General features: G+C 33.6%; 3 protein-coding genes across 3 annotated transcripts; all 3 read left to right on the plus strand.

The window, feature by feature from the left end:
- The first annotated feature begins 1,247 nt into the window (after nucleotides 1-1,247).
- LOC111014862 (putative methyltransferase TCM_000168) lies at nucleotides 1,248-5,240 on the plus strand. Its single transcript, XM_022289718.2, has 3 exons — nucleotides 1,248-1,810; nucleotides 3,864-4,124; nucleotides 4,759-5,240. Exons 1-3 carry the CDS (start codon nucleotides 1,349-1,351, stop codon nucleotides 5,170-5,172), a joined length of 1,137 nt encoding a protein of 378 aa, XP_022145410.1. The 5' UTR covers nucleotides 1,248-1,348; the 3' UTR covers nucleotides 5,173-5,240.
- A 962-nt stretch (nucleotides 5,241-6,202) lies between these two features.
- On the plus strand, nucleotides 6,203-9,542 carry LOC111014869 (3-dehydroquinate synthase). Its single transcript, XM_022289731.2, has 8 exons — nucleotides 6,203-6,666; nucleotides 6,790-6,940; nucleotides 7,086-7,253; nucleotides 7,338-7,564; nucleotides 8,269-8,392; nucleotides 8,783-8,845; nucleotides 8,942-9,085; nucleotides 9,159-9,542. Exons 1-8 carry the CDS (start codon nucleotides 6,329-6,331, stop codon nucleotides 9,288-9,290), a joined length of 1,347 nt encoding a protein of 448 aa, XP_022145423.1. The 5' UTR covers nucleotides 6,203-6,328; the 3' UTR covers nucleotides 9,291-9,542.
- Nucleotides 9,543-11,203: 1,661 nt separating this feature from the next.
- Nucleotides 11,204-15,744, plus strand: LOC111014832 (rac-like GTP-binding protein ARAC1). Its single transcript, XM_022289669.2, has 8 exons — nucleotides 11,204-11,385; nucleotides 11,497-11,730; nucleotides 12,305-12,392; nucleotides 12,476-12,585; nucleotides 12,688-12,751; nucleotides 14,804-14,868; nucleotides 14,958-15,023; nucleotides 15,149-15,744. Exons 2-8 carry the CDS (start codon nucleotides 11,632-11,634, stop codon nucleotides 15,248-15,250), a joined length of 594 nt encoding a protein of 197 aa, XP_022145361.1. The 5' UTR covers nucleotides 11,204-11,385; nucleotides 11,497-11,631; the 3' UTR covers nucleotides 15,251-15,744.
- Nucleotides 15,745-15,977: the final 233 nt, after the last annotated feature.

The raw sequence follows: 15,977 nt of genomic DNA on the forward strand, positions 1-15,977 counted from the left end.
TTTACTTCAAGGAAATGAGAATGAAAGGATTTGAATCAATTTTTTCATTCTGATGATGTTTACCAAATTGCGGGAATAGGAATCAAATTGTGGGACCCACTCATTTTCATTTTCATTCCTTAAAAATTGACAATCTCATTCTGGTTCCTTATTCCATAGGTTTGACACATTTATTGCAATTACTTTTCTACTTTTACACTTTCCAACCAATAACTTTTTTATTTAATTATTTTATACTTTTTTATTTATTTTTCATTTATACTACTAATAATTCTTTTTTAGTAAAAATTATATCATGTTTATTATTAGATGTGATTTTATTATAAAATATTATAAATTTATATTTAATATTTAATATTTTTATTTTTATTTTGTATTATTAATTAATATCATATCTTTAAAAATATAATTCGTTATTATTAATTATTATAATAATAAATTTTGATATCATTATTATTAAATTTTATTATAATAATATTTATATTAAATGATGATGGTTTTAATAAAATATTATTTTAGTGGATGTAATTTTATTTTTATTTTTATTATTTATTATTTATTAATATTAATATTAAATACATTGGTATCGTAAAAAAAATTGCTATCAATATTATAGTAATAAAATAAAATATTATTGTAGTTAAAAAATTAGCACGACAATGAAAGAAGAAAATAGTATACTAGTAATTGTTTTGATTCCAATTCCGATTCTGATTCGTTTTAGAAAACAGCATTAAAAGAATTCTAATTCTGATTAAAAAAAAATTATAAACAGCATCAAATGAATAAAGTTATCATTACGATTTATTTGATTCTAATTTATTTTCATTCCGATTTATTTTCATTCTAATTCCTGGTAGGTAACAAAATTATATTAGAGGTCTCACGGCACCTCGAAGAATGATGCGACCAACTTTAAGACATTTGAAACCGTGAATCCAAGCACGGTTTTTTATAACACAACATGTTATGCAAAATACAATTTGTGATTAGCAACACTGGTAATAATAAAAATTAAAAAATTCACTTCAACCGTTAAAAATAAAGACATTATATCAATCAGATCTTCCATTCTCATCCACTACCTTTGTTGTATTAAAAAAGTTAATTTCTATACAAAACAATTACGATAGTAAATTATTAAACATTAATGACTAAATTATTATAAAATGTATAACTAAAAAGTCTTACTAGTTATAAATTTGAGTCCAGAAATTAAATCTTGGCTCCTTAATTATTTATTTTAAATATGCCATCCATGGTTTATATTAAAGTCAATGATCAAATTTTGAGAGAGAGAGAATCTCGATAATCACTACACAGTGAGAGAGATCAGAGAAACTGATGAATGGAGAAGAATTTGGAAACGCCAAAAATTCTTCGAATGAACGAAGGAATCGGCGAACAAAGCTACGCCACGAATTCAGTCTCCCAGAGCAAGTACCAGTGCGGATCGCTTCCTCTGCTCCGCCGCGCCGTCGCCGCCCTGTGCAGCACCAATTTGCCCTCCACCGTCGCCGTCGCCGATCTCGGCTGCTCCTCGGGTCCCAACGCGCTCTTCGCGGTCTCCGAGATCGCCACCCTCATTCGCCGCCGCTGCGCCGGGGTGGCTCCGCCGGAGCTCATGGTGTTTCTGAACGACCTTCCGGGGAACGATTTCAACTCTGTTTTCGCCGCCTTGTCGGAGGAGAATGGATTTGTTGGTGATTGTTTCGTTGGTGGAATTCCTGGATCTTTCTATGGCAGGCTTTTTCCTTCTAATACTCTCCATTTTGTGCACTCCTCTTCCAGTCTCCATTGGCTGTCTCAGGTCAGTTTCTGCATCACACATCTTTGTTTTTTTTTCGAGAATCCAGAGTCGGAGCTTTGTTCTCGTATACCTAGAGTACCCACACCCGTCCCGAAAACCTAGACCCGAGAGACCGTAAGAATTTTTGTATTGAACTTACCACAAAGTTAATCACAACTTTTTTTAACATAGTTTTACCTTCTTTTTAGCAATGACGATTCGAATCTAGACTTTTTAGTCAGAAATATATGTAAAGAGACTGGGTAAGAAAAATTTCCTTTATAAATAAGAATTATTGTCAATTGAGTATAGTTTAGTCTAAAAGTCAATGATTCAGCCCCGTTCCTATCAGTTGAGCTAAGATTATTTTATTTTTATTTCTAGATCTTGAAAATGTTTATTTGGAAGCTTGTGATAAAAATATTGAAGATTGAGTATCATTAAGAAGGTTTTTTTTTCCTGTAGTATTATCCCATCTTCTGATCGAGAACATATTTGATTCTTAATTATCCTATTTTGTCAATAAATACATTGATCTGTACCCATCTTTTCTTTTGATCATCATCAAATTTTTTATAAGTATACAAGAGAAATACAAAAAAATAAATTGAAAAATTATCCCATTTTTATTGGTGTTTACTATAAAAAATTGGTAGTTCTTTAGTATTATTCCAAAAACTTATGTGAGGATTTTATCAATCAATCCAACATATTCTTCAGTCAAGATTCATTGCACTATCTTTTGAGAAACAAGCTTTTCATTTTTGTCATTTTTTGAAAAAAAAAATATATATATATATATATATATATTTTGTCTTTTTCAAAATGTTTTAATATAAGAGTTGTTTTTGGATGATTGAACAAATAAAAATAACCATAGTTCATGGTTCTATATAAAGAAGAAGAAGGCCGTCTTTGTTCTCTACAAACAAATTAAAGAAAACAAAATAATATCATTTTATAAAAGATATTTACCCAAGTATGTTTTTTGTGTTAGACTTTTTTTTCTAAAAATCACAAAATTATTTTCCAAAATAATATCTATCAATTATCCCCTAACATAATTTCATTAGGTTGTTTATACTCCATTGACTTTTATGTTCTAAAAATCACAAAATTATTTTTCAAAATAATATCTTTCAATTATCCCCGAACATAATTTTATTAGGTTGTTTAAAACACCATATAGAGTATAGAAGATCAAAAGTTTAAATTATAAGAATTAAATTTCATTTTTATTCCTCTAAAACTTTAAAATAATTATTTTTAATCGTGAATAAGAGTTTAGCTTAATAGATCAAGACTTTCGCGCGAGGGACGAGACTTTCTATCGCTTGCGCTTGCTTTTCACTCTCAAGACAACGGTCTCTCTCTTCTATAAATATAAAGCGAAGCAAAGCGCATGGCGCTGAAGTTGAAATTCAAATCTCAAAAAAATTATTTTGATGTTTAAATTTTTAAACTCTATACTAATTATTAGATGGACAATTTTATAATTGATTTTAAGGAAAAAAAAAACAATGACTAGAATACATATATTCAAATATATTTATCATCTTTTCTCAAGGTTTAGTTTTCTCAAAAGTATTGTGATATATTTTGTATTTTACTTTTGCCGACGTTTTGAAAAATTGTCGGGAGAAGACGCTTTTTCCGACACTTATAAAAATGTCGAGATAAAATTCACATTTTCTTCGCAGGCTACGTTATTCTTTTGTCAAAGCAAGAAAAAACGTTAGGAGATTAAAATATAAAAGCATCAAGAAAACAACCAGCTTCTCCCGATGTCGTCGGTGCCAAAAATTCTTATAGTGTACTTTGAGGTCGCCTTGTGCTAGTTACAGTAGCCCATGCAACAAACTCCAATTACAGTGATCCTATTTTTATCTCCTCGATCTTCCGGGCCCATTTCATAAAGTATTATTCTACACGGTTTAACAATAGCTACCCGGCCAATTAATACACGTTCACGTTGAGTGTACTCATATGATTTTGTTCACGGTCGGCATACATTTCGTGTCATTGTTGTTCGTCCCGCTTCGATTTGGAACAGTGAGAGAGAAATTTGAAACAGGTACCTGCAGAGTTGAATGAGATCAGAAACAAAGGGAAGATCTTCATATCAAAGACAAGTCCAAGGGCAGTAATAGAGGCATATTTTGGACAGTTCAAGAAGGATTTCAGTTGTTTTTTGAAGGCAAGATCAAAAGAAGTTGTGGGTGGAGGGCGCATGGTATTAACTTTCAGAGGAAGAAGAGACTCAGATCCATGCACTGATGAAACTTGCCTTCTTTGGGATTACTTGGGACAAGCTTTTCAAGCTTTGGTTCATCAGGTATTATGTACACATATTTCTTCCCCTTCTCTTCTTGGTTCGAGAATTTGAAAGAGGTTTAAATCTCAAGTCCGTCACCGCCTACCTAAGATATTAAAATTCTACAGAACTTTTAATTATCAAATGTTGTAGGGATTAGGTACCATGGTTGTCTCGAAAGATTTGTCGGGCACGTAAGCTTACTATCTTTTGAACACTTATATATAGATATCAAAAATGAAAAAAAAAAAGGTGTTGAAAAAAGATACAATCGGTGACTATTTATTTTATTTTCACTTTCTTCCTTTATACATGCATTCATCTCTTTTGTCAAATTTTTAGAAAGGTAAATAAGAGATATCTACTTACCGGTAAATACTTAAGTTTTATATTAAATGCATTGCATATTTGAACAAGATATGGAGAGTGGATATCAACAAATTTGGATTTTCTATTTTCAATATTCGAAATAATAAAACTTCATGCATTACCAAAATTAAGATTTAGAGAGTTCGTATAATCTTGAACTCTCTTTTCAAAATTTATGTCTCTCTGTCATCTGCTCTCAATTCGTGATTTTGATTCATCTAAAAGAGTTTTTTTTTAACGAAGATGTTGTCTTCGACTTATATACTCGTGATCTTATCTCCTTCAGGGGCTTATCGAGGAGGAAAAACTAGACAACTACAACACTCCGTACTATGAACCATATGTCGAGGATGTGAAAAAAGAGATAGAGAGAGAAGGGTCGTTCAGAATAGAGAGCGTGGAGATAATTGCTCTGCCATGGGCTGGTGTGATCAGAGACTATGGCGATGGAGAGGAGAAGACTATCATGAGTTACAATAGAAGGAGAAGAACAACCCAACAAATGGCTAAGGCCATTAGAGCAGTGAATGAGTCGATGATAAGAAACCATTTTGGAGGAGATGTCATAGAGCCATTGTTTCAAAAGTTTGGAGAAATCATGGAAGCTGATACAAGGGAGGTGGAGCATGTTAGTTTGGTTCTTTCTCTCGTTAGAAAAACAATAAACGATGACGAAGTTTCATCTTTTGATTTAAAATAGCTCAATTGATTTGTTGAACTAAAAGAAAAATTAATAATAAATGGTTCATCCTATGCGGGATTATTTGATTCCTTGTTATTCATAGACTTAGTATATATTGTGGTTTTATTCAGATTGTTTTTTTAAGAAAATAAAAAAAGATGGATGTTTTTCCTTAAGATTCTCGCATCGATAAAAAGTGATTTTTTTAATATTGTTAATTTTTAAACTTATTTTCAAAATAATGTTAATTTGAAACTTATATACCTCTATCCTTAGCTTATTTATGACGATCGCAGTAGGTCGTCTCATAAGAGACCACCTATCTATATAGTATTGCATGCTTTTTTTAAGAAACGACGCGTTAAGAGATGACATATATCAATTTTTAATACCAATATTAGTTCGGTGGAGTAGCTTTATTACCCCTTCTCCAGTCCACCAATCTAGAGGTCCATAAAATCACAGAAATGTCGAAGGGATCGAAATATATTCTCTCTCTCAATTCACAATCACTGTATTTTTTGCCTTCTACTAAATTAGTACATTTCTTTCACATGGACCATAATAAAAAAGACAAAATTGTTATAACAAACCCTTTTTCTATAACAATTCTGCACGATTCGTCATTTATAAGGGAGAGAAATATTTATTTAAAATAAGAAATTAATTAGCATTTTATTTAAAAATAAATCAATTGAAAACTTTGGTTATTAATATTTTGTTGATATTTTTTAATATTTCATCCATTTTTGTATGATACAATATAAATATCAATTTATCTTTTATATCTATTCCCAATCCGTGAACATAGGAGAATATTAATTAAACGACGACGTTGGGATAAAAATTTAATGCCGGTCTAGTGTCTTTTATTTTGTTCTACAACAACCCAATTTTAATAAATAAATAAGGGCCTCCAATATTCGTAAAATTCTCATCAATATCGCACGAGACATATCTCGTAATCGGGAACTTCTCGCGATATAATTGTAAGTTCTTTTACCAACCTTGACCCGCCCACCTAACCCGCCCGCCACCACTGAAAGCCAACCGCGCACAGCCCGCCCCTCTTCCTTTACAATGCCTCATTTCTCCACCAACTCCTCCCAATTCTCCGCCGCCGATCCAATTCCGCCGCCACAAATCCCCCGGAAGACGACCCAGATTCCGATTCATGGCTTCCCTTTCGAATTCCTTCTGTGTTTCTCCCTCTTGTGACCGCGGCGTCAAATGTTCATTCTCCAAACTCCGCCGTATTCCCATCGGCGATCGTAATTTGGTCTCTCTCCGCTCCTCGCCGGTTAGGATCGAGCTGAATCGTAACGGGTTTTCTGGGCTTAATCCGAGGCCGATGAGAGGGAAGATTTGGGCTACCGCTGCTCAAACTATGGATCAGTCGTCGACTAAAACTGCTTCTTCTGCTCCTACGATTGTTGAAGTGGATTTGGGTGACCGGAGCTATCCGATTTATATAGGCTCCGGTCTTCTCGATCAGCCTGAGATTCTCCAGAGGTACTCATACTGTTTCATAAGAGCTTGAAATTAATTAGTGGAATTGAATCATTTTATGAGGCATTGGGTTTCTTTCCAAATCGTACATATGTCCTCATCTATGCTGGTCTTGATAATTTACAGGCATGTTCATGGGAAGAGAGTTCTTATAGTCACGAATGATACGGTTGCACCATTGTATTTAGATAAAGTTACTGAAGCTTTAACTGTTGGGAATCCTAATGTTTCAGTTGAAAGCGTGGTTTTACCAGATGGTGAGAAGTATAAGGATATGGTGGGTAGTTTACATTAGCCATTTTTGCATTCCAATTTATTCTGAAAATAGAGAGAAAAATTCAAAATCATTAACTTTTTAATATAATTTTGTTTAATCTAAGACGAACTAAGGGGGCAAACTAACCACGATATTGAATCAGTAGGACACACTCATGAAAGTCTTTGATAAGGCTATTGAGTCGCGGCTTGATCGGCGTTGTACTTTCGTGGCACTTGGTGGTGGTGTCATTGGTGACATGTGTGGTTATGCTGCTGCTTCTTTCCTCCGAGGGGTTAACTTTATACAGATTCCCACCACTGTTATGGCCCAAGTATGCGGCTTTTCTGAACTGTTCTTTTTTAAACTTGAGATGAACCTTTCTTTAACTTTTCTTGTTCTCGTCTGCTTGTTCTAGGTAGACTCTTCTGTTGGGGGAAAGACGGGGATAAATCACCGTCTGGGGAAGAACTTGATTGGTGCATTTTACCAACCTCAATGTGTTGTTGTAGACACGGATACATTAAACACACTACCTGATAGGGAACTGGCTTCTGGGTTTGCTGAGGTCATTAAGTATGGGCTTATCAGGGATGCCGAGTTTTTTGAATGGCAGGAGAAGAATATGCCATCATTAATGGCGAGGTGCGTGTGTGAAATATTTTTTATTTACTTTTCCATATGCTTATATTCCTGCTGAAGCATTTATAATGAAGATAAATTGACTTTCATTTATGTATTCTAGTGAAATTTCATTACTAGATCCCAAAGTTTAAGTACATATGTGACTCAAATATTAGTTTGATTCACAGGTTCCAACACATGTAGTTGAAGTTGCTAATAGATGACTCAGATATTAGTTTGATTCACGAGGTCCCAATGAAGTTGTTAATAGGTGATTCAGGTATTAGTTTGGTTCACAAGGTCCCGACATATGTAGAGGAGAAGGAGATACATAGTTGGAATTTGAACTTAGAGAACGGAGAACCTCATGCTCCCAAACCATGTCAAATCAACACAAAACTTAAAAATTAATTTGTTACATTGGGATAACTTTAATCCTTTTAATCTATTTTCAACAAAAGCGGAACTTATATATGTTCTCCTATTATTCTCTTGACATATCTGAAAATGAATTGTTTACTTTGGTACCTAAAATATTATGAATTTCATCTGTTCTCTCTAGAGTCCTTTCACATGTGTAGTTATTTTCATCAGATATACACTCATTTTGCAGATTCCATTTCCGTTCTGTTTATCTTGTGTTTTGTTAAACTGCTTCTCTTTCTATCTTCTGATATTTACATCGATTTTTTACTGAAAATTTTTAATCCGTTGGCTTGTTGTAGGGATCCAGCCACCTTAGCTTATGCGATAAAACGTTCATGTGAGAACAAAGCTGAGGTTGTATCATTGGATGAGAAGGAAAGTGGACTAAGGGCAACCCTGAACTTGGGCCACACATTCGGACATGTAAGTTCTGTTCATCCACTCTGTTAATATGGCTTGAAACACTACTGACTACTGAGGCAATGAAGAATAGATTGTTGAAGCATACCGATTTCGATCACCACATCTATTTCAATACTTTCTTATTTTAGACACATAGTTGTTGACTACTGTGATGCTATGTGGTGAAGATTTTATGTTTCTTATGGGACTTGCTGTAAGCTCATCAAGATATTGTTTGTTTGTCAATTCCATCTTCTATGTTTATTCTGAGTCAAAATATACCTCCGCCACTTCTCAAGTTCGACTTGAACTTTGATATTTCTCTTATCTTGTTTGAAAAATAGAATTTTGTGTGCAGTTCACTTTTTGTTCATTGAATCTTATCTTTTCATTATGTGCTATGTTCTATAGGCAATAGAAACTGGGTTCGGGTATGGTCAATGGCTCCATGGAGAAGCTGTTGCAGTTGGCACGGTATTGCATTGTTAAGTTCAAATGGTTTCTGCATTCTACTTCATATATACCAATTCTGAGTGTCACTCTGTCGGGGGCTTCTTTGCCAATTTTCAGGTAATGGCAGTCGACATGTCGTATCGTCTCGGATGGATTGATGATACGATTGTGAACAGAGTTCATGCCATTCTAGAACAGGCCAAGCTACCTACTGCACCTCCAGAAACCATGACGGTGGAGATGTTCAAATCGATAATGGCGGTAAGTGATTTAGGATGTTCCTCTCTATTCCTATGCTCATCTTTCTCGATTCTGAGCTTGATTTGCATGGCAGGTCGACAAGAAGGTTGCTGACGGGCTACTAAGGCTAATCCTCCTGAAAGGTCCTCTAGGAAACTGCATTTTCACCGGGGATTACGACAGGAAAGCATTGGACGAGACGCTTCATTCATTTTGCAAGTCTTAATTTATAAGATCCTAGAAGAGATTGTTCCAACCTGTGTGTAAGTTTTGTACCATATCTTTCTATGATATTTCCCTGGCGCTGCTTCCCCTTACTTAGCTTTATTAGTCTTCATTATATATTTATTGGAAAATCCATGTGATGAGTGATCTATAATCTATGGTAATGCTATGTGCTTTTTGCACAAGATCCACCATTCTAGGGTTGTGAATGAACTACTTTGGGAAATAAATTTCTATCATATATTTTCTTTTCTTTTTCCCGCTGGTTAAATTACAAGTTTGATGTCAAGGCTATGTCTAATAGGATCTGAACTTTAAACATTGTCTAATAAGTTCCTAAATTTTCAACTTTTTATTTAATAGATCATTAATGAATTTATTAGACAAAAATGAATTGAAGCTACCTCAAATTTAAAGTAATTTTTTTCAAAATGTAGCTAATCTAGCAATGAGAGTATACCCATCCATAATTCCAATAAATTGTATAACATGGAGCATTATTGCACAGAAAACTAATTTTTTTTTATGAATATATTAACTAGCCTAATCAAATATTTTGACAAGCTAAAATTTAAGGTATGTTACTAATATAAAACAATTTGTTGTTTAACAGAAGGAAAAAAAAACATAAAAAATATATTATATATATTTGCTGTCTTTTGCTTTAACTATTTATTTCGAAACTGCCTGTCTTCTTTTTCTCAAATTAATACAACATGTTCAAATCATTATAACTAACAGACATAATTTATTAGTGCATACCTATTGTGGAAAATCAATTAGAAATTTTCTTTTGCATTTTTTTTTAAGCAAAGAAAATCAAAATTTCTCAATTAAATATTCTTTTAGATGTCTTCCAATTTTTTTTATAAGAAATTACGCATTACTGAAAAACAGAGTTATATAGGACAGCAAAGCAAAAGCCCCAAAATCCATCGCCTTGAAGGACATGGACATACTAAAACTTTAGTTCTATTACAAATTTATTTCTATAGTTTGAAAATAATTTCAAAATTTAAATATTATTTTGATTTATGTACGATTTGTTTTGGTGCATATATTTTTTTAAAATGTTTATTTTTTGTTATTGTTTTTTAACTTTTGTTGATTCTAATCCTTATGTTTGCAAAATTTATGTTTTGGTCTCTAGGCTTTTTAAAAGTGACTATTTTAGTCATTGTCCGTAAAATTTTAACATAAACAGTATATACAGTAGAAACTCTTTGATCAATTTTATGGCTACATTTCATTAAATTTTGTGATGAAGTGTCGTACCACAAATGTCACTTTTTTAAAGTATTGGAACCAAAACGAATGTCTGAAAGTTCATGTATTAAAATAAATAAACATTGAAAATATAGAGACAAAAATGGACGTTTTAAAAGTATAGAGACAAAAAAAAAACAAAAAAAACATATATATATAATTTAATTGAAACTAAACTAAACTTAAATAACAATAACTAAATTAAATTAAAACTTTAAGAATTATTTCCACCAAATCCATAATTTAATTCCGTTAAAAAAAATATATACTATTTTATTCATCCTACTCTTAACTTTTTTTATTTTAACCACGTATTTCAAAATGTCTATTTTGATTTTATACTCTTTAAAAGTGATCCTTCTTGATCCTTCATTTATATTTTTATCTCATTTCTTTCCATCATAATTTTAATCCACTAAGTTTCTTGAAATATAATCATAACTTTGTATTAAAAGATTTCCTCCATGATATGTAAAATTTTACAAGTAAGGATCAAATTGTCAGTCTTAGAAAGATAGAGACATAACAAATATTTTAAAAATATCACGGCTAAAATGAACTACAGGAGAAAAAAATAAACGTTTTGAAACTATGAACTAAGTAAAAAATAAATAATTTATATATATATGAAATATAAAATAAAATAAAGGGAGGAGAAAAAAAAAAGAGCTCAACCAACCAAGGTTTGTTGGCGAAGATTGGTTTGCTCAACGAACGCTTCATCGGCATTATTTCCCGGCCACAAGCTTTCTCTCTCCTCTCTCTCTTTCTCTCTCTGCAATTTTCTCAATTCCTCCTCCATACTCTCTCTCTTTCCCTCTGATTCCAAGGTTTTTGAGCTCCCATTTCCCCATTTTGGTTCTCTCTTTTTCTCTTTCCATTTCCCACTTTTCAATTTAGGGTTTTGTTGAATTTTCTGCTTTCTTTTTTCAATTTTTTAGATGCGCAATTGACGAACAGGAACAGCAGGAGGAGGAACTCGACAAAACACGGAGTCGAAGTAGAGGCTTGTTTCTTTGTCCTCAGGTTCACGATCTGAGGCGTTTTCTTTTCTTTTCTTTATTGGGTTCTCAACAATGAGCGCTTCAAGGTTCATCAAGTGCGTCACCGTTGGCGATGGAGCTGTGGGCAAGACTTGTCTCCTTATCTCCTATACCAGCAACACCTTCCCTACTGTGAGTCGTCTCTCCTCCTTTCTTCCCATTATCTTTTCCCTTTCTTAATTTCTGTTGCGTCTCATTTGTTGGTTTGTCTAATGCTTTCGATTGATGCCGATGAATTATGAAATTAACATCGTTTCCAATTTCCCTCTCTGTGCTGGGAGGGAATTGGGATCCACGTATATGACCGATAATATATTATAATGTGCCCAGTGAAAACAATTGTCGGTAAATTTGGGATCTATGAGTATTCTAGTCGGTGGGAGTATTATAAATTAGCTTTTAAGATTTTGTTTTTTTAATATTACATTTGCTTTTGCCAGTTGTTCTGATTTCGCGTTTTGTTTTATAAGAGTTCGATGTAAAAGGTGTGGTCTATGATTGGGTTGCAGAAATTGAATGAACGCATGGATATTTTTAATATTTTCTATGTTTTTTTTTTTTAAATTGATATAATCTTTTGAATGTTGCCTTTATTTAGTACTTTCCTCTTGAATCGTTTCTTTCTTTTTTAAGTCATAGTTGCTTGGTTATATCCTGTTATTAGCAGCTTACATTTTTTATCCTTTTGAAATGTGCTGGAATGTAGGATTATGTCCCTACAGTTTTCGACAATTTCAGTGCAAATGTGGTTGTGAATGGGAGCACTGTTAACTTAGGGTTATGGGATACAGCTGGTATATTTCTAATCTATTTTCTCTTCCTTTTTGAGTGCTCCTAGTTTCTTTCTTGGGATTGAATTTGGTGGTCTATGGAACAGGACAGGAGGATTATAACCGACTAAGGCCTTTGAGTTATCGTGGGGCAGATGTTTTTATATTGGCATTCTCTCTCATTAGCAAGGCCAGCTATGAAAATGTTTCTAAAAAGGTAAAAGAGAGACGATTTTTCCCAGTTCTGAATATATGTTTTGTTAGTTCCTGATATATAGTTAATAATGCTTTATTTCCATCCTTTTGGCATAATATTCAGTGGATTCCAGAGTTGAAGCATTATGCACCAGGGGTACCTATTGTTCTGGTTGGAACTAAGCTTGGTAATGATTTTTCTTATGTTCTTTGAATCTTACATTATTTGTTCCTCGTTAGGCTTTGGCTTATTTGTCGATGTAGTTTCTATATACTGTATGTTTAGGCTGTGCCATCATTTCTCTTTTTCAAGTCTTTTAAAGGAAATGACATTTTGCATTTTAAGAAGTATGCTTTGTTTCTATTTCTAGTGAGTATTATCAGATTGATAAACGCCTGCCCTGATAAACAATTTCTGCTGGTTACCGATAACACTTAATCTTGATTGCCTATCTTGGATAATTTTTTCGTGTATTTTATTGATAGAAGTTGGAACATTATATGCAAGTATAAACTAAATACTGTTCAATAGAGCTGTCAGAGGAGCTGAAACTCAAAAAAAACAGACCCACCCCCAATGACCTGTATAAAAGAACTGCGATTACCAGTCAACCATCCAATTATAGTAATTAAAGAAAAAGGAGTGTACAAAACTCAGCTAGTAATAGGCTCAAGAGTGAATTGTTCAACTTTCAAGTGCATATTACTCTAAACCTAGGACCCATCCATCACCTCATCGCACGAAAGTCTCTTGTTCAACTCCAACGCACTAAAGAGTATAGAGTCCTCCTCACTTTGACACTGAAGGAGATGAAGCAATGCTTCGAAACCCTCACTTCTGTGGTTGGCTGCCAAGCTCATTTGGAGGAACCTGCACCAAGTACTTAGCTGAGCAATAAATTTAAATGTAAACCACGTTCTCAGGGGCCTCCTTATTTTATATCGAATACGTAAAAGAGGAATTCTTCCTCTCTCTGTGAGACTGTGTTGGGAATTGGGATTTAAAGAAATTTTGCCTTTCCTGCGCACTTGCGAATTACAATTTCTTTGGGTTGGATACTTGGTGTTTTTTGTGTTTCCTCATTGTTAAGTGTATATTGCACATTTGAAGACTGCCTCTCTTGTGTACTTATAAGTTATAACTTATTTGGGTTGGTGTCTGTCGCCTAGTACCCTGTTGTTTAGCTTTCGATGCTTGTTAGTATAACACTAGTCAACATGAGTACAACAGGTTAAAGAAATCAAGCTCTAGCTTGTAGAACACATTTGTTAATATACTGTCTCCTCTTTATTGAGAAATGATTAGGATCGTTCTGCTCTTTTCTTAAGAATTTCTAGTGTCAAGTTATGTAAATTATGTCTGTTGAACTGTTTTTTCTCCATTTAACTTTAAAGCCTGAAGTAGAATAATTATAGAAAGTCTTAGAAAGGATGCATCATTCTGAAAAATACAAAAATGATTCTTCCAAAAATTCCTTGTGGAGTTGAAATTCTGTTTTCAGGGGTTTGACTATTACTTTCCAACTAAGTAGCCCAAACAACCATTCCATCAATACTTTTTGAAGTTTTTATCAACCAAACCCATACCAAAATTGATGCCTTGTTAACACGATGATTATGATTGTATTGTGCTTGGTAGCAGTAGTTTGCAAGTTAATGGAAAGTATATTGGATGTTTTTTTCTGCGAGATTGTGAATGCTTGATCAGTAATTTTGGAGGCCTTAAATTACATGAAAAATCAGATGGGAAATGTCGTTTGCTATCTAGATGTTAGTCCTGGGAGTCCATGTTATTAAGGTTGCCGATATTAGGAACTGAAATCATATTTGGGTCTGCCACTCTCCATCACCACCAGTTATGTGTTTAGTATTGTGGCCAAAACATAAGTAATTCCGAAGAGTTCGATTACTGGATATTGTTTATTGGCTTAGAATAAACCTAGATTTCACTTGCTGCAGAGAAGAAAAAAACTTTTCATCAAACCTTGTAGGTTAGAAGGAGAAATAGAATTGAACTTTTAATATTGTGATGCCAACAGTTTCCTGGCAACAGAATTCTGTGTTTCCTTCTACTTAGCTGCTAGACAAGATAGATTTTTACAAGTAAATGGTATTTGACCTTGTCTGTTCTCATCTCTAATTCAGCATTTGGATCTATTTATGCTGTTTAATGTTGTTGGCATGTGCCACCAGTGACTGCCCTGGGTTGTTTATCACTGATATTGATTTTTATGAGGTAGATCTTCGAGATGATCAGCAGTTCTTCATTGACCATCCTGGTGCAGTGCCCATCTCAACAGTTCAGGTAAAATTTTCTTTTAAATGGTTTTCCATTTCAAACTTTCCTCTTCTTTTGTCGTGTTGGTATGATTTTTATTTCTTGTCAATATCAAGGGAGAGGAGCTTAGGAAGCTGATCGGAGCTCCGGCATACATCGAGTGCAGTTCAAAAACTCAGCAGGTATTTATATTCGTATGTGATTGACCCTAGTGTATTTTTTTCTTTGTTTTTTTTAGTACGATCCCAGTGTTTTTGAATTGCAGCTATGGATTATTAATTTGCTTTTGAACATCATGTAAATACAGAATGTGAAGGGAGTTTTTGATCAAGCAATTAGGGTTGTACTTCAACCTCCAAAGCAGAAGAAAAAGAAGAGCAAAGCTCAGAAAGCGTGCTCGATATTATGAGCAAAACTTCTAGTTGTGAAAACATGACAACCACCCTTTGGTCTTGCCTGTATTCTCTCTCTCAGCCTTTTTCTTTCTTTCCTTTTGATTCTGTAGTGGCCTCTAAAAGTCTGATTTATTTTTTTGTCCTGCAAATACTCGCAATCTCTGTGAAGCATCATATCTCATCTGGTAGTTTGTTACTGCTTTCCTGGAAATCATGCAAGACGACATGTTCCTCGCCTGTATTAATAGAGAGATTTGGATATTGGAACGCGTCAACAATTACGATTAGGAAGAGATTTGTTTTTGAAAGGGCACTAAGAGTTGCATTATGATGTGCTTGAAAAGAAGTGTATGTATGGAGGGAAGAAGAAGGGGAAGGATTTGTAATGCAAGTGAAGTGTGTGCTTCAAAGAGAGACACTGGTGGATTCTTTTATTTATAAATTTGCATTCTGACTTGACTAGTAGTTATGTTTTGTAGCTTAGAGAATAAAATTGTTCTTTTTTGGAGTTGTTTTTCCTTCAAATGCAACTGCCAACCTTGAGTTTGAGTTGCTTCAGTTTTATGTTCTATGTGATTGACTGTTTTTCTGGTTTAGATCAGCATAGGGAGGGAGTTTCTGAAGAATTGTTCTTGTTTTTCTAAATAAAAGTTTAGCACAAACACATTTTGCCAACTGCTTTTTTCTTCTAACAAATTACAGACATGTGAATAATGATTTTAAATATGTATCAATCTTTTA

This window comes from Momordica charantia (genome assembly GCF_013281855.1).
Source record: "Momordica charantia cultivar OHB3-1 chromosome 10 unlocalized genomic scaffold, Mcharantia_2.0 BLBB01000010.1, whole genome shotgun sequence".
NCBI lineage: Eukaryota > Viridiplantae > Streptophyta > Magnoliopsida > Cucurbitales > Cucurbitaceae > Momordica > Momordica charantia.